The sequence below is a fragment of the Drosophila pseudoobscura genome, chromosome X, assembly GCF_009870125.1.
Source record: "Drosophila pseudoobscura strain MV-25-SWS-2005 chromosome X, UCI_Dpse_MV25, whole genome shotgun sequence".
Classification (NCBI taxonomy): Eukaryota; Metazoa; Arthropoda; class Insecta; order Diptera; family Drosophilidae; genus Drosophila; species Drosophila pseudoobscura.
In genome coordinates this window covers 16,643,592-16,666,989 of record NC_046683.1, presented here as the reverse complement: position 1 = coordinate 16,666,989, position 23,398 = coordinate 16,643,592, and the positions used below count along the sequence as shown (strand labels likewise).

Here is a 23,398-nt window from a genome sequence, read left to right as displayed (position 1 = left end):
GCAAAGGAGCAGGAGGAAGGACGCAAGCGCGCGCTTCAATTGCGAGGAGCATTAAAATAATTAGAGTCTGGTCTCTGCTCAAGCATCAAATGCGGCGCACAGGGCCCAAGGAGTCGGCGTTGGAGTCGGAGGCGACTTGGCGGAGTCAATCGAACCGTTGTTTGAGCCATTCGTGTCCGTGTCCGTGTCCGTGTCGGTGTCCTTCGTCCTGATGACGGTTATTGCACTTAAATGCATATAATTGGCAGACGAGGTCGCATATCCTGTGGTCGCCCTCCTCCACTCCACTCCACTCCCTTCGCGTGCGTTTTGCGTTCTGCGGTCGAATCCGAATGTGAATGCGAATACCACGGACAATGCCTATGCCTATGCCCATGCCAATGCCAATGCCAAATAGCAATTCCAATTGAATGCTTATAATAATTGTGCTCGCACAACAGCAGCTCCCGACCCCCGGCTCCCAGCTCCTACGAGCCAGCAAAATGTGAAAAACAAATGTACTGCTCGTAAAAACTGCGGCCAAACCGCAATGCGCAGTTGTCTCCGCCTTTGACCAGCTACCAGTTACCAGTCACTCGATGGTTACTGCCTTCTGCCTTATGCCACTGACCACCGCCCTGCTGCCTGGACAGTTGCCAGGCTCTGCTCTTGGGCATGCATTCGGCGGACCGTATTTTCCGGTCGCTGCAGGAAGCCTCCTCTTCCCACCCCTCTATCTTCTGCGAACTGTTTAACAGTTGTCCGCATCCATCCAGCCGCATATTTATCTATCATGTGATATCATATCATATCATATCTATTGATCAGACCATGTCCATCCACATAATTAGTCTGTTTTGTTTGCCAGTTAATGCTAACACATTTATTGACTTTCTTTGTTCAGATTCAGATCAGATATCAGCATCCGCAAATCGAAAAATCATTTCTTGGCAGCCTTTCAAGATAAATATTGATGCGAGGCAGGAGAGAGCAGGACGAAAAATGCATATTACCCAGCAAAATACCCGAATAATTTAAATAAGTAGTCAAAGTAATTCCAAAAATAGCCAAAAAATTAAATAAATAATCTTTAAAGCCAGTTCTAGATCGTATAAAACCATAGACCTTAATGTCGAATCCTCATCGGATAATTCAAACTCCCACAAGTTTTCCGATATTTATCAAACTACAGTTTGAACCCAAATACTCCTCGACCCCGTTATAGCGCCATTTTGATGCTCCGGCACTGTCCCGCCCACTCCATGCAATCATCCAAAATCATCAGATAGAAGCAGATGAAGGATGCAGGAGAAGACTGCAGAAGCAGCACAGGAAGAGACTCCAATCGTTTCAATATTATAGCTCCGAGGGCATTTGACCGACATTTGCCACAGTTTCGCCGACGAGTTGCCATAAAAACTGAGACCAAGAGACCCAGAGAGAGAGAGAGAGCGAAACCCACCACGGCTCAGAGCTCGGTCGACGTGGTGGGTTCGGCCGCCGCTCACCGGCCAGCAGCTCGCTCACAACATGGCGCCTAAGCCAGAGCAGGACGGCTAATGAGACGGCAACACGCAAACGGAGAGAGAGACTGAGCCACGTCAAGCACTACAGCGCTCTCGCTCTCGCTCCAGCCCGGGCCCGGGCAACGAGCCACCACCGCTGCTGCTGGAAGCCAAAGCCACCACCCCACCTATGACAAAGTGGCAAAATTGTTGCCGACGCCGCCGCCGCCGCCGTCGGCTCTGCCGCTGCCGCCCTGACTGAAAAGCGAGACTGAGACCGAGACCGAGAGCGGACTGCGGCAGCGGTAGAGGCAAAGGCAAAGGCTGAGGCTGAGGCTGCGCTCGCAGGTGCGGTTCAGTCTCGTTTTGGCAGCCACAGCGCGCACGACGTTTCCACCGCCGCAGACGGAAAAGACTCGAAATAAACTCTAAGGCCCAGGCCCAGAGCGCAGTTCCAGAGGTCCAAAAACAGTGAGCGTGACAGAGCAGTCGGTGGAATTTTTTGTTTGTTTCTGGGCCCCCAAAACGTGTGGCCGGACGCGGAGTGAAGTGGAACTTGAGCGGGGGGGAAGAGGAGACGCGGGAAGCGCGGAAAATCGAAAAGCGTGTGTTTTGTGCTAAGGAAATGAAAGACTCGATGGGCATACTCACCCAGTCGCCCAGCGAGACGCCCCCAGTGCACCATCCACAGCTGCACCATCAGCTGCACGGACTGCCCCACCCGCTGCACGCGCTGGCCCACCACCAGCTGAGCCACCAACACCACCACCCCCACCACCCGCTGCACCACCACTACCCGGGCCTGCAGCCGCCGGCGGTTAACATGTCGACCACCTCGTCGAACCTCAAGCCGAATCGCTCCCGGTTCATGATCAACGACATCTTGGCGGGCAGTGCAGCGGCCGCGTTCTACAAGCAGCAGCAGCACCACCACCACCAGAATAACAACAACAACAGCAGCAGCCACAACAACAACAACTCCAGCTCGAGCGGGGACAGCAGTCCCACCCACAGCCACAGCAACAGCAACAACAACGAGCTGGAGCACCTGGAGACAGCGATAGCCCCGCCAGCATCGGGGGGATCAGCGGTGGCGGGAGCGGGAGCTGGACCACCTGCAGCCGTCGCAGCACCACCGACAGTGGCCGCCCCTCTGCCACTACATCACCCACATCCGCATCCGCACCAGCACCAGCACTCGCACCAGCATCCGCATCCGCATGCGCTGGTGCATCATCCGCACGCCAAGCTGAACCACTTCGCCCCGTCGGTCGGCATCGGCACCAGCGGTGGCGGCAGTGGCGGTGTCGGTGGCGGTGGCGCCGCCACCCAAATGGGCTCCAATGGCCTCAACGTAGCCCAGTATGCAGCGGCCATGCAGCAGCATTACGCGGCAGCCGCCGCCGCCGCCGCAGCACGCAACAATGCAGCAGCAGCCGCCGCCGCCGCAGCCGCAGCAGCGGCAGCAGCCGCAGCTGGAGTGGGCCCTGGAGTGGGTGGCGGAGCTGTGGGTGCACCGACGGGCGCGGAGCTGGACGATAGCAGCGACTACCACGAGGAGAACGAGGACTGCGACAGCGATGAGGCGGGCAGCCGCAATGGAGGCGCCGGCGGCAGTGGCAGCGGACACATGGACGATCACAGCGTTTGTAGTAATGGTGAGGTGAGCCTCTGTACTATTTGGGGACTGGCGGGGGGGGGGGGGGACGGGAGTTGGTCTAGAGCACAAGATTTTACAGGCAACAACCTGCAGATAGCCGCATTATTGATGGAGTGTCATTTTTGTGCGGTAATCTTTGAAGTTTCAAATAGTCCTCAGAACAGTCTTTTACAGGAAGAAGAAGTGAAATATTAATGGAAAACATGACCATGATAATTTCGATGGAGTAGTAGTTGGAAAACCTAGTCTCAGGGTTTCCCGTGTACTGGAAAAGGGGATTTCTAGATCTCTAATATCTAGCGTGGAAGTTGGAGTCATCAGAGAGCTTTTTACAGCATATACAAAGGTCTCCCAGAGACACCACTTCTCCAGGGCTAGATATTAAAATACAGTCTGTGCTATGGAAACTATTTTAACAATAATAACTCTATAGACCATCTGCAGTACCTTGAGCTGAATATTAAGGAAACCCAATTGTATATTTCGCTTGACTTCTGCTCGTACGATTTTGAGTAGTTTCCCTGCGGTCAAAGCCCGAGTATATGGTTTCGAAACGTACTGTAGTTCGGCAAGTGCTGTATGGAAATCAAAACTAAATCAATTGAGGCCCAAGTACTTACTCGTAGATTCAAGTTCGTTGCCTAAATCTTTTGTTAGGCGTGAGGCGCTTCCCATGGTGAAGAGGGGGGGCTGTTGGGGCTGTTGGGGCGCGCGCGCTCTGTTTTGATGTCGCTTTGGAAAACAAACTGTAAAAACGATTGCATGACCGTTTTACATTCTCGAGTCTGCTGCTTTAGTAGTTTTTCCACCTGATGTTGCGGCTGTGGTACAGAAAAAAAAAACGTACATTTTCACGCTTTGTTTGCGTCATTGCGAAGCTTCTGAGGCCCCCCTTTCTGGCTCCCCAGTCCGCCCGTTGGGGGGCATGCACCTGCACTGCAACAGCCCATTATGGCAGAGTGGGGGGCGTGGCCTTTTTCGAGGGGTAGGGCAGAGCTGGCGGCTCTCTGGGGGAAAGCAGCAACAAAATGCTGTTTAAAAACGCAGCAAAAAACAAATCTCAAATAATTACATGTCTCTCTCTCTCTCCCTCTCTCTCTCTATCTGGCGGTTCCTCTCTCTATCTGTCTGTGTGTGTACCTCTCTCACGCACTGCCCCACACATGGCCTCTCTGCGTCCCTGACAATCATTTAATTGTGGAAATTGTTATAAAAATGCATTTAACCCTTTTAATAGATGCCCCATGGCAGCAGTTATTGCTGTTGCAACGACAACAGCAAAACAGATAAAAATGTTGCAGTCTGTTTGCTCATCCCCAGACCCCACACTCCACTCCGATCTCCACTCGCTCGCCGCTCATCTGGCTCTCTGGCACTGCTCTTTGGGCCAGGCCGGCTGCATCTGGTCTCTGTTTTGTGGCATTTATTACGGCAATTTCCTGTTGCCAATTGCAATTTTATAAACGGTAGTCGCGTCCACTACTCCCTCTCACTCCCTTTGGGACTGCACTGCCCCCTCTCTCTCTCTCTATCGCTCTCTGTCTCTGGGGCTAAATGATTCGCCTCCAGGCAGAGAAAGCTGGAATCCATCAATTCGAATGAATTCGTCGCTCGATTGCCGATGGAATCGAGGAAATTACGAACAAAAAAAAAGTCAAAGGACGAAAATATTGATAATTTTAATTTTAAAAAATATTAATGCACCTTTTTGAAACACTGGCAATCTGCTAGCAGCTTTTCAAAACCATTTTTCGGAATTGTCCGGGTCCAGAGTAATTCAATTAGTGTTTTTCTGATGGCAACAAGCATTGTTTGCGATTAATTGACCTTTAGTGTTCGTTTTAATTGCGAAAACGCTTTCTCTGAAATGTCAATCAGCTGCTCGGCAAATTATCGCCTGCAAATCAATAAACTAACGAGGCGGCAATTCCAGCATTCGTGAGTAATTTGCTGTAATTGTAAATGAGTTTTATTCAATTGCATTATTGTCGCTTATTTATCGTTGCAATTAGGCATTTATCGTCTTAGTTTTATCTGTTTAGGGGGTTCCCTCTAGACCATATGGGGGATAATTTCCAATTTGTAAATAATTCTAAATCTAGCCATAATATCAATTGAAAGCTATTTCAAATTCTGGCAAAATACTGATTTCTTCAACGTCTTCTGCCTCTGCAGAACCCCCTCTCGTCTTTCGCTGAGCCCGTTCACCCCGCCACTCCGCGCTGAGCACCTCTGACTGCCTCCGAGTGTGGCACTTGGCAAATTTTCGTTTTAAATAATTTAACGCTTGAGAGTTTTCCGCGTGAGGAGCCCCTCCTGACCGTGGCCCAAAAAACTGGCTCTCGCTTATCGGCGAACCGCAATCGGATGAATTTACATAAATTCTATGTACTAAAAGGCAAACGAGCAGCGCCTGGCCCCGCGGCTTCGGAACTCGCGGAACTCGCGGAACTCGCGGAAAAGGTGGAAAAGCGGGCCTAAAGAAACCTCTCAGACGACGGCAAAGGGGTGAGCACGCTCCCTCTCTGCTGGGGCAAGTTTAGACATTTTGCTACACATTTTTATTACACTTGCACACACGAAGCGCCGATGCGGGGCAGGACGGAGGGCAACCGCTTTGTGAGCGGAAGCGGCAATTGCGTGGCCATAAACGAGGCTCTAACTGTAACTGCAACTGCAACTGCCACGGCGACTGGCCCCGGGATGCGAAGACTGGCCATGAACTACGAGTATACACACATTTCCCGTAAACTGGCGGGCCCAAGTAGGACCTTCCCTTCATAGATCGAAGGATGAGATGATTAATTCGAATTTGAGTACAACCTTTTAGACCTTTAAATGGCATCACCTTGTAGAAGATTGTAGTGACTGGCTGACAATTGCATCTAATGTAATTACATGAATTGCTTGGGAAACTTTTGTATGAAAAGCGTTGTTCCAAAAACACATCAAGGGGGGTTTTAGAAGAAATCATTATTATACCAGTATTATTTTAATGGATAAATGTTGTCCATGAATCAAATCCTATGTATGTTTGTATTTGCTATAATGCTCGACTCTTTCTTCCAGGCGGCAAGGACGATGATGGTAACAGCATCAAGAGCGGCTCCACCAACGACATGAGCGGACTAAGTAAAAAGCAGCGCAAGGCCCGCACCGCCTTCACCGACCACCAGCTGCAGACGCTGGAGAAGTCCTTCGAGCGGCAGAAGTACCTGAGCGTTCAAGAGCGCCAGGAGCTGGCCCACAAGCTGGATCTGAGCGACTGCCAGGTGAAGACCTGGTACCAGAACAGAAGGTAGGTCTCCCCACCTGGTGACCCCGATGCGAGCACCACCCTAAAGCAGTCTCTCTCTCTCTCAGAACCAAGTGGAAGCGCCAGACGGCGGTGGGTCTGGAGCTGCTCGCCGAGGCCGGAAACTTTGCGGCCTTCCAGCGGCTGTACGGGGGATCTCCGTACCTGGGCGCCTGGCCGTATGCGGCTGCGGCCGGCGCTGGGGCCGCTGCGGCTGCCGCGCACGGGCCAACGCCTCACACCAGCATTGACATCTACTACCGCCAGGCAGCCGCTGCCGCCGCCATGCAGAAGCCCCTGCCCTACAACCTGTACGCCGGCGTGCCCAGTGTCGGCCCGCTCGCTTCCGCCTCCACTGCCCCCTTCTCCCACCTGTCCGCATCAAGCTCGCTGTCGTCCCTGAGCAGCTATTACCAGAATGCAGCAGCTGCCGCAGCCGCCGCCAATGGTCCGCCGCCAGCGTCCTCGGTCCCGGCCCCTGGCGGCCCACTCAAGCCGTTGGCCAGCAGCCCGCCCATGCTCGGCGTACCCCCCTCCGTCTCCGTCTCCGCCTCCGCATCGCCACCGCATCCGCCCTCGACGCCGAGTCCCACGCTCAATCCGGGCAGTCCGCCGGGACGCTCGGTGGACAGTTGCTCGCAGGCCCAGTCGGACGACGAGGATCAGATCCAGGTCTGAGAGGAAGCAGCGCCTTCGGAGAGCTAAATGGACATGTACTTACATATGTGTGTGTGTGTGTTATGTGTGCTTTTGTATCCCGCATTCGTATCTGTATGTGTTGTGTGTATTAGTGGGGTTATGCGGGGCCGGATCGTGATATTTCATCCCCATGCCACGCAAAGCTCAAATGCAAATACAATTCGAGTGCTATACCTTTTGTAAGATCATAATGCTCATATCTGTATGTATTTCCTGGACATTTTTATATTTATTTCCCAACAAAGCTCCCATTTATATTCATTTTTCATATATTCCAAGGCTTCGATTCCACAAACCAAAATATTGCGATACGTTTTGAAAAACTTGCTTCGTTAAAGAGTATTTAAAATCCCACAATTCAAATGATTTGAATAGTCATGAATAGTCTCCGAATTGCGAATCCAGAGCCCCGCATAACCCTCCGGCCCTTGGCCCTTGCGCTTTTCTCTGTGTGCGTGCGTGTCTGTGTGTATATAACCGTATATGTGTGTGTGTGTGTGTGTGCTTGCCTTATTTATTTGATTTGATCTAAGTAATTTATTCACAAAACAACTCATTTTATACTATGTAACATAATCGTGAACAAAATGATGTAGAATACTATTAATTTATTTGAATGTTGTAAAAATTAGCAGCCAAAAAAAGAAAGCAAAAGCCTAACCACAAAATGTATTATCACCAACAACAACAACAGCAACAACAACTAAATGTTAATGTTCGGGTAGAAATATGAAAGAAATTTTTTTTTAGCTTAGTTCTATAATCGTTGTAATTGTAATATGTAAAGTATTCGACTTTTTTTTGTCTATATATAATTTTTTGTCTAAATAAAAGATAATAATCTGAAAATAAAGCATCGCTCCTTGGGGTAATGGTTGGGGGTGGGGGTGGGTGTGGGTTTTTGCCACCAACGTGCCCCGGGGGCAATTAAAATAATGACCAACAGAAACAATTTACAAAGGATGGAGGGTGGTGGCATGGCAGGGGAGAGGAAAGAGACGACGACGTGCGAGCCAACCCCTAATGATAATAATTGCATGCAAAATGCATTTAACCGCAATTAGTGCATTTATTAGGCCAAAAAGTTGATATATTGAATAACTGCCGTTGGCCACCAGTTGGCCAAAACAGCAGGACAGCCGGGACAGCCAGGACGGGGGAACAGGACAGGAAAGGTTGTCTTGAACAGCTTTGACCATGTCCCCTCCCCCCTGCCTCGCCGGCCCAAACGCCTTGCGTGCTCGCATGCAAGCAGCGCTGCAGGCAAGACCAGCCAAACGATCCTTGAAGTCCAGAGCCAAGGATACCCGGACAGCTGACTGGCAGCGACCCAGAGGACCGAGAGGGCGAAAAACGGCCAACCAAGGTAGAGTAGAACCCATCGAAACCCACGCTAAGTGGGTCCGTGAGTAATCTATGGAGAGCGATGAATCCTTGAATTCCTAGGCGTAATGGCATTGAGGACCATTATTCGGGACTCACAATGAAGATTTCTTTAGCGAATTGAAGATGATATTCCGCTTTAAATGTAAGATCTGATCGTTCCACGAATCAGTAAATATTAACTACTCATTGGGTGGCATTTAGATATCCAAAATAGTAAAGAACTAGTAGATTATGTAGATTATTTTCATACCTAAAATAGTGTCGAACATGTACTTAAACGTGTCCATGTTCCATGTCCAGGAATAGTCCGTACCAGTAGTCAGAGGAGTGCATCTGTTCATGGTTAATGGTCGCTCGCCGTTTAGGGTATGCAGCAGTCGCTGCTGTCCCTCTCCCTGTGCCTGTCCCTCTCCCTCTCCCTGTGCCTGTCCCTGGCCCTGCCCATGGGGACACCAGCACGCGTGTTTTGTTCTGTGTTTCTGCCGTTTCTTGTGTTTTTGCGCCTTCATCGACAAATTGGCCGCAATGTTCAAATTGCTGTTGGCTTAAAACAAAAGAGACGCTTGGTAGGACAATGAAACAATGACAACAACACAATAAGCGGCCTGCCTCTGCTCTGCTCTGCTCTGCTCTGGTCTGGTCTCTGGTCTGGCTTGGCCAGAGGGCAACCTTTCATTAAAGACAAATGACACAAAACAGAAACTCTCTGGCCTTGCCGGGGCACGCTCAATTAAACACGATCGCTGTTTCAGTAGGTTGCCCGTTTGCTAATTATTGCGAGCAATAAAAAAGCAGCTAAAACAATTTTCTGATCCAAACAACAAAAATTGTGACGGGAACGGAGGGGCGGCTTTCTTCTGGGTAGCACAAGGACATTAGCCCAACAATAGTATTGGCAAGCCTCTCCACAAAGCTCTACCCAATCGGATACCCTGGAATTTCGACGATAGAATAAAACACAGATAGATCTACATACATGCACATTCATTTCATGGTTATATAGACTCGGTAGTTAATGCTGATCAAGGATGTTTTTATTATGAACATCAGAGAATCGGCTGCATGGTCTAGAACATAGGCGGGAATGGAGGCCCGTGTCTGTCTGTTGACTAGAGTTTAGAGATATTTTAATGGACAGTATTTTTATACCCGATACTCAAAATGAGCATTGGGGTATATTAGATTTGTGGTAAAAGTGGATGTGTGTAACGACCAGAAGGAATCGTTTCCGACCCCATAAAGTATATATATTCTTGATCAGCATCAAAAGCCGAGTCGATTGAGCCCTGTCTGTCTGGCCGTCTGTCCGTCCGTCCGTCCGTCCGTCCGTCCGTCCGTCCGTCCGTCCGTCCATCTGTCCGTCCTCTTCAGCGCCTAGAGCACAAAGACTATAAGAGCTAGAGCAACGATGTTTTGAATCCAGACTTCTGTGTCACTGCTACAAAAATATTTCAAAACTTCGCCCCGCCCACTTCCGCCTCCACAAAGGGCGAAAATCTGTGGCATCCATAATTTCAAAGATACGTAGAGGATGATTATATGATCATATGATCGTCATTATATCTTGTAGAGTGCAAAATCTGCACCACATAGTATAATTATTATAGCCAGAGTCAGGAAAACAATTTCATTCTTTCTCGCTCTGTCTCTCTCTAACACACACGTTTCATGGTCGGTTTTGCCAATTGCAAAATATGAGTTCAAGGATCTCAGAACCCATAAAAGCTAGAGCAACCAAATTTGGTATCCACACTCCTGTGATATCGGACCTTGACCATTTTGTGTCAACATTTCGCCACACCCCCTTCCACACACCCCCGCAAAGGACGAAAATCTGGGGCATCCATAAATCTCAGAGACGATTAAGGCTAGAGTAACCAAATTTGGTATCCGCACTTCTGTTAGATCTCCCTATAAAACGTATATCTCAGAATTTCGCCCCACCCCCTTCCGCCCGTGACGTCACGCTCAGACTGATTTTCTGTCCCTCTCGCACGCACTCTTTGTCGTGTCGTTCAATATTAGCGCCGTCTGGAGGAGGAGAGCCATACTAACTCTGTATCGGGTATAAATGTAGAGTTGCGGTCGCAGCAGCAACTCACAACGTTCGTTTTTATTATGTATCAGATAACATGGACTGATGGGGAGACCACAGCTAAAGAAACAGGGTATCCTTATTCTTGAATATAATTAAACTTAATATGTCTTACAAAAAATCACAGCTCTCGATCCGCTAAAATTCGATTATACAAATTATAAGAGTGTGTAGGTACATGGACAAATGCACAGACATGCATATGTATGTACAGATATGTAGATATTTGTTCGATTATGTGTGTACACATATGTCTGTATATATTGAACCGAAATTGCGAGTTAAACAAATTGGCTGTAGATTCATGTATAAATTAAGGAAGAGCAGCAAACACGTCAACAGCCGCCTCACCATTGCCAATGCCACTGCCGTCATCGCCATCGCCATCGCCAGCGCCATCGCCATCGCCATTGCCGTCATCGTCACCATCATAAGCACCAGCAGCAATGACATCCCAGCCTCCTCGTGGAAACGTTTGATATGCAAACTTTGCCAGCTGATGGATGGATGCCGTTGGGGACTTGCGATTGGGGACTGGTGTATTGGCCCTGGACGCATTTATGAAATGAAGCAGAAATATTGCCTGCTTACTGTGCTGTAACATCAATTTGCATGGAAATCAGCCGCCGACTGTCAAAGACCTGCCACACAAACACAAACACACACACACACACACGCACACACACACTCCCACTCCAGCCGCCCAGTCAGGCAGAGCAATCCGCTTCCCGCCATACATAGACATCCAATTAGCCGCACATTTTTGTGGGTGGACCAGCCACAGCAGCATCCACAGCGCCAGCAGCCGCCAGCAACCACAATTCGGTTAAGCAGGAAAATCAACAAGGGTTGCTCCGGTGGGTCGCCACTTTGGATGGGTGTCGCCCTTGCGATTCCAAACGGTTCAGCGATGAAATCACATGTGATTATCCCCGGCGACTCCGACATCTTTATTCCTTAAAAAAATACGAGTACATACATTTGTGATTGCTATGTTATGAGTATATGTATTTTGCATGCACATTGTATGGAAAATGGATGTACAAACGGTGGATATGAAACATGATATTGATATTATCAGATCTCAAATGGAATGTGGAATATCATCTTCAATATTGGTTAGTGATGTTGTTGTAATATATGTAATGGGCAGAACATTTTTGTGGAGTAACGAGCTTGGAGCACACCACGAGCCATCCTTGTAGACCAGTACCTCAAAGTCGCCATTCCCCAGTAGCCCCGAATTAAGGATATGATAAAAATAGCTGATGAAAAATGAAACAGATTTTCCTCATAATCAATGAATGAAAGAGTTTACATACCCGTCTATAACGAGATCCTCGAAAGGGGCCCCCTTGTGGCACACTGGACACTCCCAGGTATTCAGACGCTCGTTCATTTCGAGGTAAGCACCGGCGTCAAAGCACAGAAAGTGCGAACAGTTCAGCCCGCGACAGGGCAGCTGAATCTTCTTCTTGCCCACCGGACATTTTAGGGAGATCATCGTGGGCATGTGGGGCGTCATGCGGACGGCATCGTCTAGCAAAACTATCTGAATATTTAGCTAGCTCAAATTCGACACAATTCCGTAACAACATACACATTTTTTGAACACTCTCCGCTGCCATTATGCGTCCGTTCCTTATGAGATCTACCATTTGATTGACGGAAGGCTTTTTGACCAAAAGCACTGACATAAAAAAGATGCGACTGTCGCCAGAAGACCATTTCACCGATATTTTGTTGGAATTGTGCGACTGCTCAAGTATCAAATTAGCGGTAATGTCTATGGGCTGCTGCTGTGGGGAAATAAAACATAAAATAGTTTACTAAACGAGCTACGACGGATCAGACTCACAGTTTCAGGCACGACACACGGCTGCGCGTTCACTTGGACGACCAGGTTGTCGGGAAAAGTGTTCGTTGGGGCGGTTGAACCTTCCCAAATGTAGAGCCGAACTTGAACCCCGTAGCCATCTGCGTCGGAAATGTAGCTCTCATTGATTGCATCCATCTTCTCTGCCGTTAGATTCAAGCATATGAGCACGTGCTCCATAGTAGGCCGAATCGGCGGAATGAGATGGGCGATTATTTCGAAATAGGCAAACGAGCTCATTATCGCATTCGGATTACAAACTTTTACACCACACAGATTTTCAGCAAGACCACGTGTCGAGTTGACATTTGCAAATGTCAGATTTCAATATGGGCACTCGCGTGTAACATTTCTAGTGTTGGTTAAGAGCCTTGAACAGGCTGCGACGAGAGGAATGGCATGATAGACAAGTGTCCCGGATTATCCGAGGCACTATTTGTGGCACAATTGGAAAGCCAACTGGACGCATAAATATCTCTCGCTCTCACTGCCTGCTTTTCCAATAAGGCTGTCTCTGTTTTTGCAAACTTGTCGGGCAAAATAAAATGTCATACAGCTATCAATAAACTTAACTTAATGAACTTAATAAACATATGCTTTTATATTTTTATGTTTTCTTTCAGAGGTAAGCTTACATTTTTCGATAAAACTTTAGTACCTAGTAGCTCACCTAGTTTTAAAGCCTATTATCTAGAAAAGAAGAAGCTTTAAAATACAAAAATAATTATTTTTTGCGCTATTTATTTTACGAAACTTACGAAAAGTCAAAACAAAATATATTTATATTTTATTCGTAAAGGAACGTTTATTAAGCGTCATTCGAGGTATTCTTTTTTTAAATCTCTGGATAAAGGGCGAAGGCTCCACCTTCCGAAATAACATACCGTGATTTTTTTTTCTAGTATATTTTTTTTTAAAGTTAGGTTATGTTGTATACAGGCAGCTGTCAATATTGCTGGGCTACCGCTTGGGATTTTTTCCTCGTTTCCCCCATGAATTAGTTCTACCATCTCTCTGCACAACAAGAGGTCAAATTTTGTTGAGTTCAGTAAAAAATTTGAACATCTCAAAAGCAGCCCTGAAAGATATCGATAACCAAAGCGGTTTTGGTAATGAATACATACAATGACTCACAGCTTATTGCATGCAACAGTTCTAGAAGCCAAGTCTCACAAGTCAAATACATTTTGGAACATACAGTGTTTTCTTTGTATTGTGTTTTGATCTGTACCAAAAAATCATATGGAAAAACCGAATTTTGCGGACTCAATCAGATGGAATTTTCGGGTATCCGCCTTTCATTCTTTACATACTTATTTCTTAAGCATTAAATATTACATTTATTTAATAATATATATTATTATACATATATTAATAAGCTGAGATATATTCGGATGTATTCACATACAGTGCCCCACAGCTTAATTAATACAGCCCCGATTGGCGAGTAGTATAGAAAATGCACATTTATAGAATTCATTGGTTCGTTTAGTGATTTGGATTTTATAAATTGTTATAAAATTATATGAGCTGCGAGAGGGGAGGTGGCTGCCATCCAGGGCAACTATGTTCATTTGTACCTCTTCGACCAGATTTTCTAAGAACCTCACTGCCGGGAAAGGGCAGTTATCAAATATTAGCATAATATTATTAATTTTTCTATGGTTTACTCCATATTCTTTTGGCTATGGCTAATTTGGGATAAACTTGTATTATTCGTTGAGTAGAAAACCAAATCGTTCTCCTTCTCCAAACCAAACCCTACTCCTTCTCCATCGGCGGCCATAAATCGCAGGAGCTTCCTCTACTTCACACTCGCAGTCCTAGGGTCTGGTCCTTTGGTCCTTTGCATGTTTAATGATTTCCATTGTGTAGATGGCGACACTTTAAATTGCATATTCTTCGGGGCCAAGTGCAGCTCGTGTCTGTCTGTCTGCTGCATGCCCCTTAGGCGGGTCTGTCATCATCTTTGTCCATTTGGCAGCCGTTGCTTTGATTTATGTGCACTTCACGCTTTGTCTTCCCCTGCCCTGCCCTGCCCTGCCCAGCCCCAGTCCACTTGGACTGTACGAGGAAGAAGAGTGCATGGGGCATTATCCCGACACGTGTGCGCACAAATTGATCCTTTATGAGCATTTTGCGGTTAATAATGCCCCGGCACGTGCCAGGGTGGCCCGAGCCAGAGCCCAAGCTGTGCTGTGCTGCTGAGCTGCTGAGCCGTTAAGTGTAAATGATAAGCTCAGCTCCGATGAGTAGTGGGTGAATGGGCTAGCTGGCTAGCTGGCTGGATGAGGGATGGAAGTTGGGGCCGCCCTGGCCCTGGCCCTGGCCCTGTTCCTTGTCCTGGGCCAATGCCTGTGCCAACGCCTGAGCCTGGGGTTAAATGTTAGTTTGTTATTGGGCCAAGGATCCCATGGAACGAAGGACGGGACGAGGGGATCTAAATGACTAAGAGTCTTTGACATGTGACGCCTTTCGTCGACTTTTTGTGTGTCGCCTTTGTTCGGGCCTGTTTTGTTAGTTTTTCGGTTTTGTGTTGGACTTTAAAGTGCTAGGACTCGCTAAGCGCCTCAGCATCAGCATCCTGAGTATCCCTCGTCCTATTTATGTGTGTGTGTGTGTGTGTGTGTGAGTAAATCTCAAATGCCACTTCACACTTAATTTGCTCATAATGCCCAACGTAATCCGTTGACTGGGAAGCGGCAGGACAACCCCTGCTAATATCCTGCCAATTACACTGACAACAACAATATTTTTGGAAAATTGTATTAGCCCAGACCCCGAGCCAGACCCACCACCAACATCAGCAGCAGCACCACCACCATCAGGGCCAGTACAAAAACAAACAGTAGCAGAGGAGAGAGGAGATGGGGGGGAAGAGGCAGCCGCCAGATTTTCTGCTGCATTGGCATCATCCTCAAACAGATGATCGGCTCAGATGGGATCGGATCGGATGGGCAGGGCTGGGCTGGGCTGGGATGGCTTCTTATCAGATCCCCGCTCGCATATGCGGCGATAATGCCGCGACTAATGTGACAAATACTTCAGGTCCTTGGCCCACTGATGTCCTTTTCCAGCACCGCTCATATTCTCATCACTGATAAGCATGCTCACATCTCAATCGACAAATCCTCTCCAGCTCTCCGGCTCCAGCCAGCATTTTATTTTTTGCCTTTGCCGCATTTTAATCTCTTGGCCGGCCCATTGACAAATTGCCTAGATTGAAGGCTGCCGATAGAAAATGGCAACAAATGTTTTAATTTCTTTCTTCCTTGCGCAGGGGATTAGACCAGGCCCAGGACATTGCCGCTGCCGTTGAGCTGTGAAAAGCGTTTGGCAGCTGATTCCATCAGATACAAAATCAGATATATGATTCGAAGTTTCGAAGGAATAAAATCGTACACGTACGTGAATGGCAATTACCGGAGAGGGTTGCCAGGGTTTGTCGGGGATTGCTTTTGGAGGATTTTGGAGGGGTTTCCTTAAGTTTTTCATAAAATGTTTATATTGGAATATTATAGGAGGTATGCAAGCGAATTGCCGAAATTATTTGCCATTTCTTGGGACGGGTTAGCAACCGTTTATAAACCTAAATTGTAACTGAAACTGGAGCTTTAAATAATCTTGAAGCGGCTTCAGGAATTTGCATAACTATAGCTGGGACTGGCATATAAATCTTCTATATGCTTTCTATTTAACTTTTACTAAAGACTTCCGACACATTTCTGCGCCAGCCAATTTGCTAGGCCCCGCACTGCCCGCCAGTGCCCGCCCCTGGCGGCCACTTCCTCGCCACAGCGATTCCACAGTCCCCAATCTGGGCTCCGTGGCTGTGTGTGGCAGGTGCCTGCAGCCACTTTCAACACCTACACACCAGGTCCCTGTCCTACTAACAGTCTGAGTACCAGTGCCAGCCCGTGGTCTAGGAGGGTGCACTGACGATGGCGTGACTGGCCTCCATTTGAGCAGTCAGGCCAGACCCAGGCCCAGGCACAGGCCCGAGCTAAGAGCTTCGCTGTGCAGCGGTTCGCTTTGTCTGTGGCCCTCGAGGCTTGTAACTTATCTAAATGAACACAATTATTGAATATAATCGTTGCAAAAGAACGAAGCTAAAACAAACACTTGAATTTTCGCATGCCGTCTTTTAGGCGTTCAAGGGCCTCGGTTAATAGTTGAAAAAGGCGCCCAGGGAATACTCTTTCCCAGCAATCCTACTACGATTATTTTAAAGGGGTCTTCCTTCTCATTGTATAGAAGCCACTATATGTTTAATCGAGTATTTTCAGTACCATTTTATAGGTACATATGAGGACTGAAGTGTATCAAAAAAGAAAGTGTTGCGAATCCTTTCACTCGGCCTCCTCGCTGTCGCTTTCTTTTAATCGTTTTGTGCAAACTCCTTGGCCCAGTTCAATTATCCCAACAAAGCGATTGGCGCTGGAGGGGCCAGCAAAGAGAATAACAAACAATTCGTGCAATTATCAGGCAAATATTTATTTAAGCGCAATTATCCGAACACGACATCCGACAAAGAGCAGATAAAAACCAAAAACTAAAAAGGGTAAAAATCAAATGAAAAATTCAACATGCTGGCAATTAAGCGCAATTTCCGTTCGCTGTCAAATGATTATTTAAAATGCATATCTACACACACATAGGCACGGGTACACACCCACATGTATGTGTCTTGCTGGGTAGTTAATGCCGAGTAAAAAAACAACAAAGCAAATTACACGTACAGAGCAATCCCCCTTCCCCCCACATAATTTGTTACAAGATGAATGGAGAAAAAACAAGAAAAAAACAGAATTGAACAGTGAACAAAAAAATATAAACTATCCATTTATTAATACCGACCACCGATTAACAGCATATGGCCAGTGTCAGTATAATCCAATAAAATGACACAGAAATGCAAATGTATAAAAACCAAAAGTCAAACTTAAATGCAACAAAGTGGCATCCACCGCAGCCGCGACGAGCAGAATTCTTTTTTATTTGATTTCATTTGATTTTCCCCCGCACTATCCCCCCTATTATTTTAAATTACACACTTGCCAAGGTGCAAGAGGGCGGAGGGCGGAGGGCTAAGACCCACCTCAGCCAGCGATTTTGGCGGAAAATCCGCGAACCGTGGGCGTTCTTCCGGTCCGCTCGTTCAGCCCCCGCTTTCAATGGAACGTCTGCCATGTGTTTAGTGTGGAAATTACTTCAAGTTTTCAACAATCAAATACCGAGTGGGGCATGCAACACATTAGCCAAAGGTCAGCGAGGAACACCCAATGTTCTCCATAGTTTGTTATTCAAATGTAATAGAATATTTTCGGGTTTTTTGAGTTTTGTTTGATAAAAAATCTACTAGCAGTGTTTCTGCTGAATTTCCTAATTTAAAATGGGACAAGTGCCTCAGGTGAGGCCTATTCTCCGATGGTCTACGACCCTTCTCCATGGCCTCAATCATGGCCTGTTTCGTTGTGGGAGCTACTGAGGATATCTTAGTAGGTCTCTCATTAAGGCACTCATCAACTGGTCCACTACCTCTTCCAAGATGACCTTTTTGTTCAGTTCCTGAAGATCTTGAACGGCTCAAAGGCTCCTTTTGTATGTAATTTTGTTCGGAATTTTTCGATCTATGGTAGCACCCTATTGCCCATCTATTGCAATCACACTTTTCTCTGAGCAACAGTTTCTTAATTATCCTTGTCCATAAACATATCTTCTATATCTGGACAAGACCTTGAACCTCTGCCTATTAATATTTGAATATGTATTATTTCGTTCTGTTTTAGCTCGGGTATTTTTCGCATATGTGTATAGTATAGTATTTTCATGGCAATTTCCAATTTCCAATTATAACGCAAGCAACGCGGGATTGCGTGCAACAAATGACAAGCTTTTATGGAATCGCGAGACGTTGCCTTGCTGGACACCCTTGAAATTATGATTTCAGACTCGTGAGCGAGAAAGTGCCTCAGATGAGGATGGGGATGGGGGAGGAGCACCCACACAGGACAGGAAGCCAGGATGAACTGAAATTATGCTAGAGGTTTCCGTCGGCTCGCCACATCCTAACCAATTATGGTCATTAAATCGGCATTTGAAATGAGCCCCTGGCAGAGAGAACACGGGCACAAGGAACAGGGAACCGAGCCCAAGAGTGCGTGTGTTTCAAGTCCCAGCTAAACTATTTAATTTTGATTCAATTTTGTGGCTGCCAGGCTGGCAGGCTGGCGGGCAGGAGTGCATTGGAGCAGAATCCGAACAACTGTCATAAAAATCACGGAGCGGAAATTATTTTGTCACCATTTATAATTGCATTGTCACAGCCAAGCGACAACAGTAGTCAATAGTGGTCGCTGTCGCTACTTCTGCTCCTGATTCTGCTCCTGCTGCTGCTGCTGCTGTTATTATTGTGATTGGAGGGTGTTGAAAGTAACACCCCGCACATTAAATCAAGTGCCCCCCAGCCCACTCAACTGCACTCCAGTCCATTCCACTCCAGACCGATACCCGAACCCACCCAAGCCATCATCACCGCACCATACCACCCCCCTGTCGAGGCCGAGTTTCTGTCGACAACGTCATACATAAATTATTGAAAAATCATTCTACAAATAAACTCGTAGCCAACGAATGAACAGGGAACAGGGAACAGGGAGCAGGAGCAGCAGAAGGAGCAGCAGCAGGAGCCTGAGCCTGAGCAGGACTCGACAGACAAGTAAATAGAATCCACCACCTCCGCCACAGGACACGCTCTGACTGTGTTGATTGCTTTGACAAGACCGCAAATAAAGCAGTAAATAACTGAGCTGGGAACTGGGAACTGCGACCCGAGCCAAAGGGTGGGGTGCTTGTGGGTGTGGGGGTGTCTTTGGGGTCTGTTTTGTTGTGGGGCCTGGGCGCTGGGAGCCGGATTACATTGCGCATACGCCGCTTGGCCGACCACAGTTTAGAAGCCATCCAATGAACACAAACGAATCGGACGAATGGACGAAAATATTTTGACCTGGAGACTGGAAACTTTAGAGGAGCTGTTTCCACTGTACTGATAGTGTGTGAAACTAGTACTATATAGTCGTATAAATGTATGTACTATATACCCAACAACATCTAAACATCCACCTGAACTACGAAGTTTATTTAAAGCCGTTTTCAGAACTATTTTGCCACATAATAAGTCCAAGAATAAGCGATTAAACATTTGAAATTCATTCTTTTTTGAAATTGTATGAGCTGTTATCAAGGAATGGAAAAAGCTTTACTTGAAATTGATTGTGATCCCTTCGAAATCTCTGGATGTTTCATTAATCTTTGCTTCTTAAATTTCAAGAGTATCAAATGCACTGCGAAAATAGAACTGAAAATATACCTTATGGAAGCAAAAACGAGTATATTACTGAAAGACCAAACTATGATCAGGTTATTAAAGGTCTTGGCCTAGTGCTCAGTTCTGAAAAGAGTGTTACCAAGCAAAAACAGGGATGATATTCGCAGGAAACCGACCACTAGATTCTGTTCTGTGCAGCTCTGAATTATTTGTTGGAGGAGGAAACGATATCGAATGAGTGTATTAAACTATTCTTTAGATACTCGCTATCGCTTTTATCTGTCTAAACATATATGTAAATATATAGTTATTTGTAGGACATTCCATTATGCTATATCTTAGCTTAAAAAATGGATATTTTTGATTGGCTTTCTTTCAAGCTAAAAGAAAGCCACTTTTAGGCCAGGCTTGGATCCAGGTGGAGACTAGATGTTGAATGACTTACAATTCTAGCCCCACTGTGGCCGGAGGTAGCGCAGAAAGAGGAGAGGCGGCCGCAGGCAAATCCAATTAATTTCATAGCGCCTAAAAACTTTAAGCGCAAGCGTCGAAGCACAGCACAGCACCCCTTCCCACTCCACCCAACCCCCGTCCCTCATCCAGGCAGCACCCCCTTTGGGACGTAGAGAGTGTGTCTGTGGCAGAAGTCTCTGCGATTCGTGGCTCGTCAGTTTCCGTTTCCGTTTGAACGAGTGCCCGTTCCCGTTCCCGTGCCCGTGCCCATTCCCCTGCTCGTCTATTTATTTGCAAATGCAACTTGTCCAATTTGACAGTTGTCGCTTGTAAATGTCACAGGCGGCGGCGGTGGCGGCGGCGGTGGCCAGAGAACGGGTAGGATGGAGGGATAGATGGATGGATGGATGGATGAATGGTTGGACTCGGCACAGTGGAGCGGAAAGTGTGAAAGCCTGTAACGAGGCATATTGCTATTGGATTTTGTGTTAATTTATTTATGTTAATTAGTTTCAATTTGATTTAATTTGCGCTTAGCAAGTGAGAAGAGAACTTAAAACTGAGAGTGGGGAGGGGGAGGGGAAGCGGGCAGAGGGGAGTAGATCCAAGAGTGGAGCGACACGACAGAGAGGGGTAGCCGTCAACGACCTGACAATTAAAAGCACGTTAAAAACGCATTTAGCAAACGGGCCTGAACATCGGCCATCGCATCGCATCGAATGGCATGGAGTGGTGTGGTGTGCAGTGGAGGAGAGGAGACCCAGAGCTCTGGGACCCGTTTAGGCCGAAAACGAAATCGCCTAATGACAGCCGCATCAATCCAGTGCGCTAACAAAGCGTTGAAGAAATCACTTTACCAGCGGCGTCCCATAAAACGTAACCCCAGCGATGAGAAATGGCCCCAAAAAGGAGACGCCGCCGACGCCGACGCCGCCGCCGCCGCCAACGAAACGCAGCCAAAATGACAACGAGACATGCAAACAAATGAAATCAAATCAAACCAAATGACGCAGCTCCGACTCCGACTCCGACTGAGAGTCTTGGTCTTGGTCTTGGCTCGTTCGACGAAAAGTCTAATTTGCTGATAATTTGCGACCGCCGCCGCTGCATCTGCATCTGCCCCTGCCCCCTGCCCCTGCCATACTGACCGCCAACGATGCCCCACGGGTGACTCCAAGCGGGTTGGGGACCAGGAACGCGGTGCTGACTCCTCAGTCCTCCTCAAGCGATACTTCCGCCGCCTGCCTAAGCGAACAGAAAAATGCTCCCAAAGTCTGAACAAACTCGGAGCGCCTCGATCAGATATTGCGACCGTAAGATACCTGCTACTCCGAATATTTTTGACGATCATTCCACCAACAGATGACGCGAAGAATTTTGGTGTATTTTATACTAAAGCAACTCGAGAGCCATTCAGAGGAAAATAATTATTCTATATTATTACAGGATCTCAAACTAGAGGCTGTGGCACTTTTTCCATAAAAGTGGAATAGTTTTCTTTAATTTTTCTGAAAATTCCCTGAAGAAGATTTGTCTGCTTCCCTCAAATATGGATACATCTAATATTGGTCCCATTGAAATGTTGAGATGTTGTTGGTAGATGAAAAGTTGTGTGTATAAACTTGGCCTCCCTTCCCTCTCTTATATTTATTCTACAACCAATAATGGCGAGGTTTCAAATTAATATTTAAAGCCAAGTTACTATCTGGTTATTTATTTATTTAATTAATAATTATCTGCTAATAATGGAGGTTAGTAACAAAAGGAGGAAAGAACAGAAGCTAAAAGTATTACATGCTATTAGCTTAAAGGATAGATCGGGGTATGACAGAGGGGGTTATAGTTGTGGCATATAACCCTAAAAGGTTTATGTTGGGCATAATTAGACCTACTAATGGGTAAGCGGATTGCCCCAAAAGTACGGGTTGTTCTAGGTGGAACGGCCAAGTCAATCTGCCCCAAGATATTGTTCGATATATCAGTACAAAGACCTATTTAAAGGGCTTACTAATATAAATATATAAGTTTTTGATTAGGGTTTATCCGAGATTTTCAGGCTGGAACTCAAGTTCTATTAAAAAAATCATAAAAAAAATATAAATTCTATGTTTTAGGGATATTCTTGTGTAGTAATAATAGTTTGGATTACAAAATATAATGCAAAGTTGAATAGTGCCAAAGATCATAGGGAGTTCCCTGCTTTAAAGCCCTTGGATCGTATTTTTGCTGTGTATGGAATCCAAAACAATATACCCTTCCAGTCAACGCATTTAGGGCATGGAAAGATAGTGCTGGGGACAAGGAGAGGCAGTAAACCAGGGTGAGGTCTGGGGTCTGTGGTCTGGGGACTGGGATCTGAGGTCTGGGGTCTGGGGTTGGGTGCTGCTTGGATTTATGGCGCACAGCGCCAACTGCCAATTTAAAGACAATTTGGCCAAGAGGCGCGATTTCAGCTAAATTGCAACACAAATGCAAACAATTAAGGACTTCTTTTCCAAACAGTCCAAACAGGCCCGTTGCACTCGCAGTTGCTGTGGCAGCCCCACCGCCCCAGTGGAAGGTCACCATCAGCCATCACTATCCGACGGAAGAGCTCTTTGACAGATGATCGGCGGGGCAGCGCCAAGAGCCACACAAAATATCGCCCCAGTTGAGCGTTCAAATTAATTGGGTTTTAACGCGAGCCGACGCTGGAGGAGCGGGAACGGGCCGCGGCATGGGCGTAGGACGGAAGCACGAATGAGCCCAGGTGGCACTCCATGGGAGGTTGGTACAACGGGCTGGAAAATGGGTTCCCATAGGACTCCTTCCTTTACGATGGGCTTTATATTATAGAGGATAATGCGTGGTTAACCTAAATTAGCCGAAAGTTCTTCTTCCAAATATCCTTATATAGAAGATTTCTTGTAACCCGTTCTAAGGCTATAGCCCATGCATTCATTAGTCCATTTTGAGCCATAAAAAGGAAAGAAAGACTATCTTCGGGGCTCACATATGTCCTTATACATAATCTTCAGAAAAAGTAGGTGCTTTCCACATTCGACCGATCGTTCTTTTGGCAGTTAAACGATACGGATATCCTCTGCAAGGCTATAAAAGGGACCTCTGGAGTACTTCTGCCTT

At 46.8% G+C, this 23,398-nt stretch overlaps 2 protein-coding genes across 4 annotated transcripts; one reads left to right on the top strand and one right to left on the bottom strand.

The window, feature by feature from the left end:
- Nucleotides 1-1,746: 1,746 nt before the first annotated feature.
- On the top strand, nt 1,747-7,978 carry B-H1 (homeobox protein BarH1). Of its 2 annotated transcripts, XM_002133899.3 has the most exons (3): nt 1,747-3,142; nt 6,214-6,442; nt 6,508-7,978. In XM_002133899.3, exons 1-3 carry the CDS (start codon nt 2,110-2,112, stop codon nt 7,115-7,117), a joined length of 1,872 nt encoding a protein of 623 aa, XP_002133935.2. In that variant the 5' UTR covers nt 1,747-2,109; the 3' UTR covers nt 7,118-7,978. The 2 variants fall into 2 exon arrangements, with proteins under 2 accessions (XP_002133935.2, XP_015041514.2); XM_015186028.2 differs by lacking the exon at nt 6,508-7,978 and having other exon boundaries at nt 1,747-3,147; nt 6,214-6,362.
- A 3,621-nt stretch (nt 7,979-11,599) lies between these two features.
- Nucleotides 11,600-12,973, bottom strand: LOC6901235 (E3 SUMO-protein ligase PIAS3-like). Of its 2 annotated transcripts, none has more exons than XM_015186029.2 (4): nt 12,478-12,973; nt 12,220-12,415; nt 11,942-12,167; nt 11,600-11,884 (listed from the first exon to the last, which is right to left on the bottom strand). In XM_015186029.2, exons 1-4 carry the CDS (start codon nt 12,733-12,735, stop codon nt 11,704-11,706), a joined length of 861 nt encoding a protein of 286 aa, XP_015041515.1. In that variant the 5' UTR covers nt 12,736-12,973; the 3' UTR covers nt 11,600-11,703. The 2 variants fall into 2 exon arrangements, with proteins under 2 accessions (XP_015041515.1, XP_002133936.2); XM_002133900.3 differs by having other exon boundaries at nt 12,220-12,418; nt 12,478-12,972.
- Nucleotides 12,974-23,398: the final 10,425 nt, after the last annotated feature.

What these genes read in the sequence shown, in the direction of transcription:
- B-H1 (XM_002133899.3), top strand. Translation starts at nt 2,110, where the DNA reads ATGAAAGACTCGATGGGCATACTCACCCAGTCGCCCAGCGAGACGCCC. An exon ending in TCACAGCGTTTGTAGTAATG is followed by an intron (nt 3,143 to 6,213) that starts GTGAGGTGAGCC and finishes TCTTTCTTCCAG; the next exon opens with GCGGCAAGGACGATGATGGT. An exon ending in ACCTGGTACCAGAACAGAAG is followed by an intron (nt 6,443 to 6,507) that starts GTAGGTCTCCCC and finishes TCTCTCTCTCAG; the next exon opens with AACCAAGTGGAAGCGCCAGA.
- LOC6901235 (XM_002133900.3), bottom strand. Translation starts at nt 12,735, where the DNA reads ATGAGCTCGTTTGCCTATTTCGAAATAATCGCCCATCTCATTCCGCCG. An exon ending in CGTGTGTCGTGCCTGAAACT is followed by an intron (nt 12,419 to 12,477) that starts GTGAGTCTGATC and finishes ATTTCCCCACAG; the next exon opens with CAGCAGCCCATAGACATTAC. An exon ending in GAGGATCTCGTTATAGACGG is followed by an intron (nt 11,885 to 11,941) that starts GTATGTAAACTC and finishes ATTTTTCATCAG; the next exon opens with CTATTTTTATCATATCCTTA.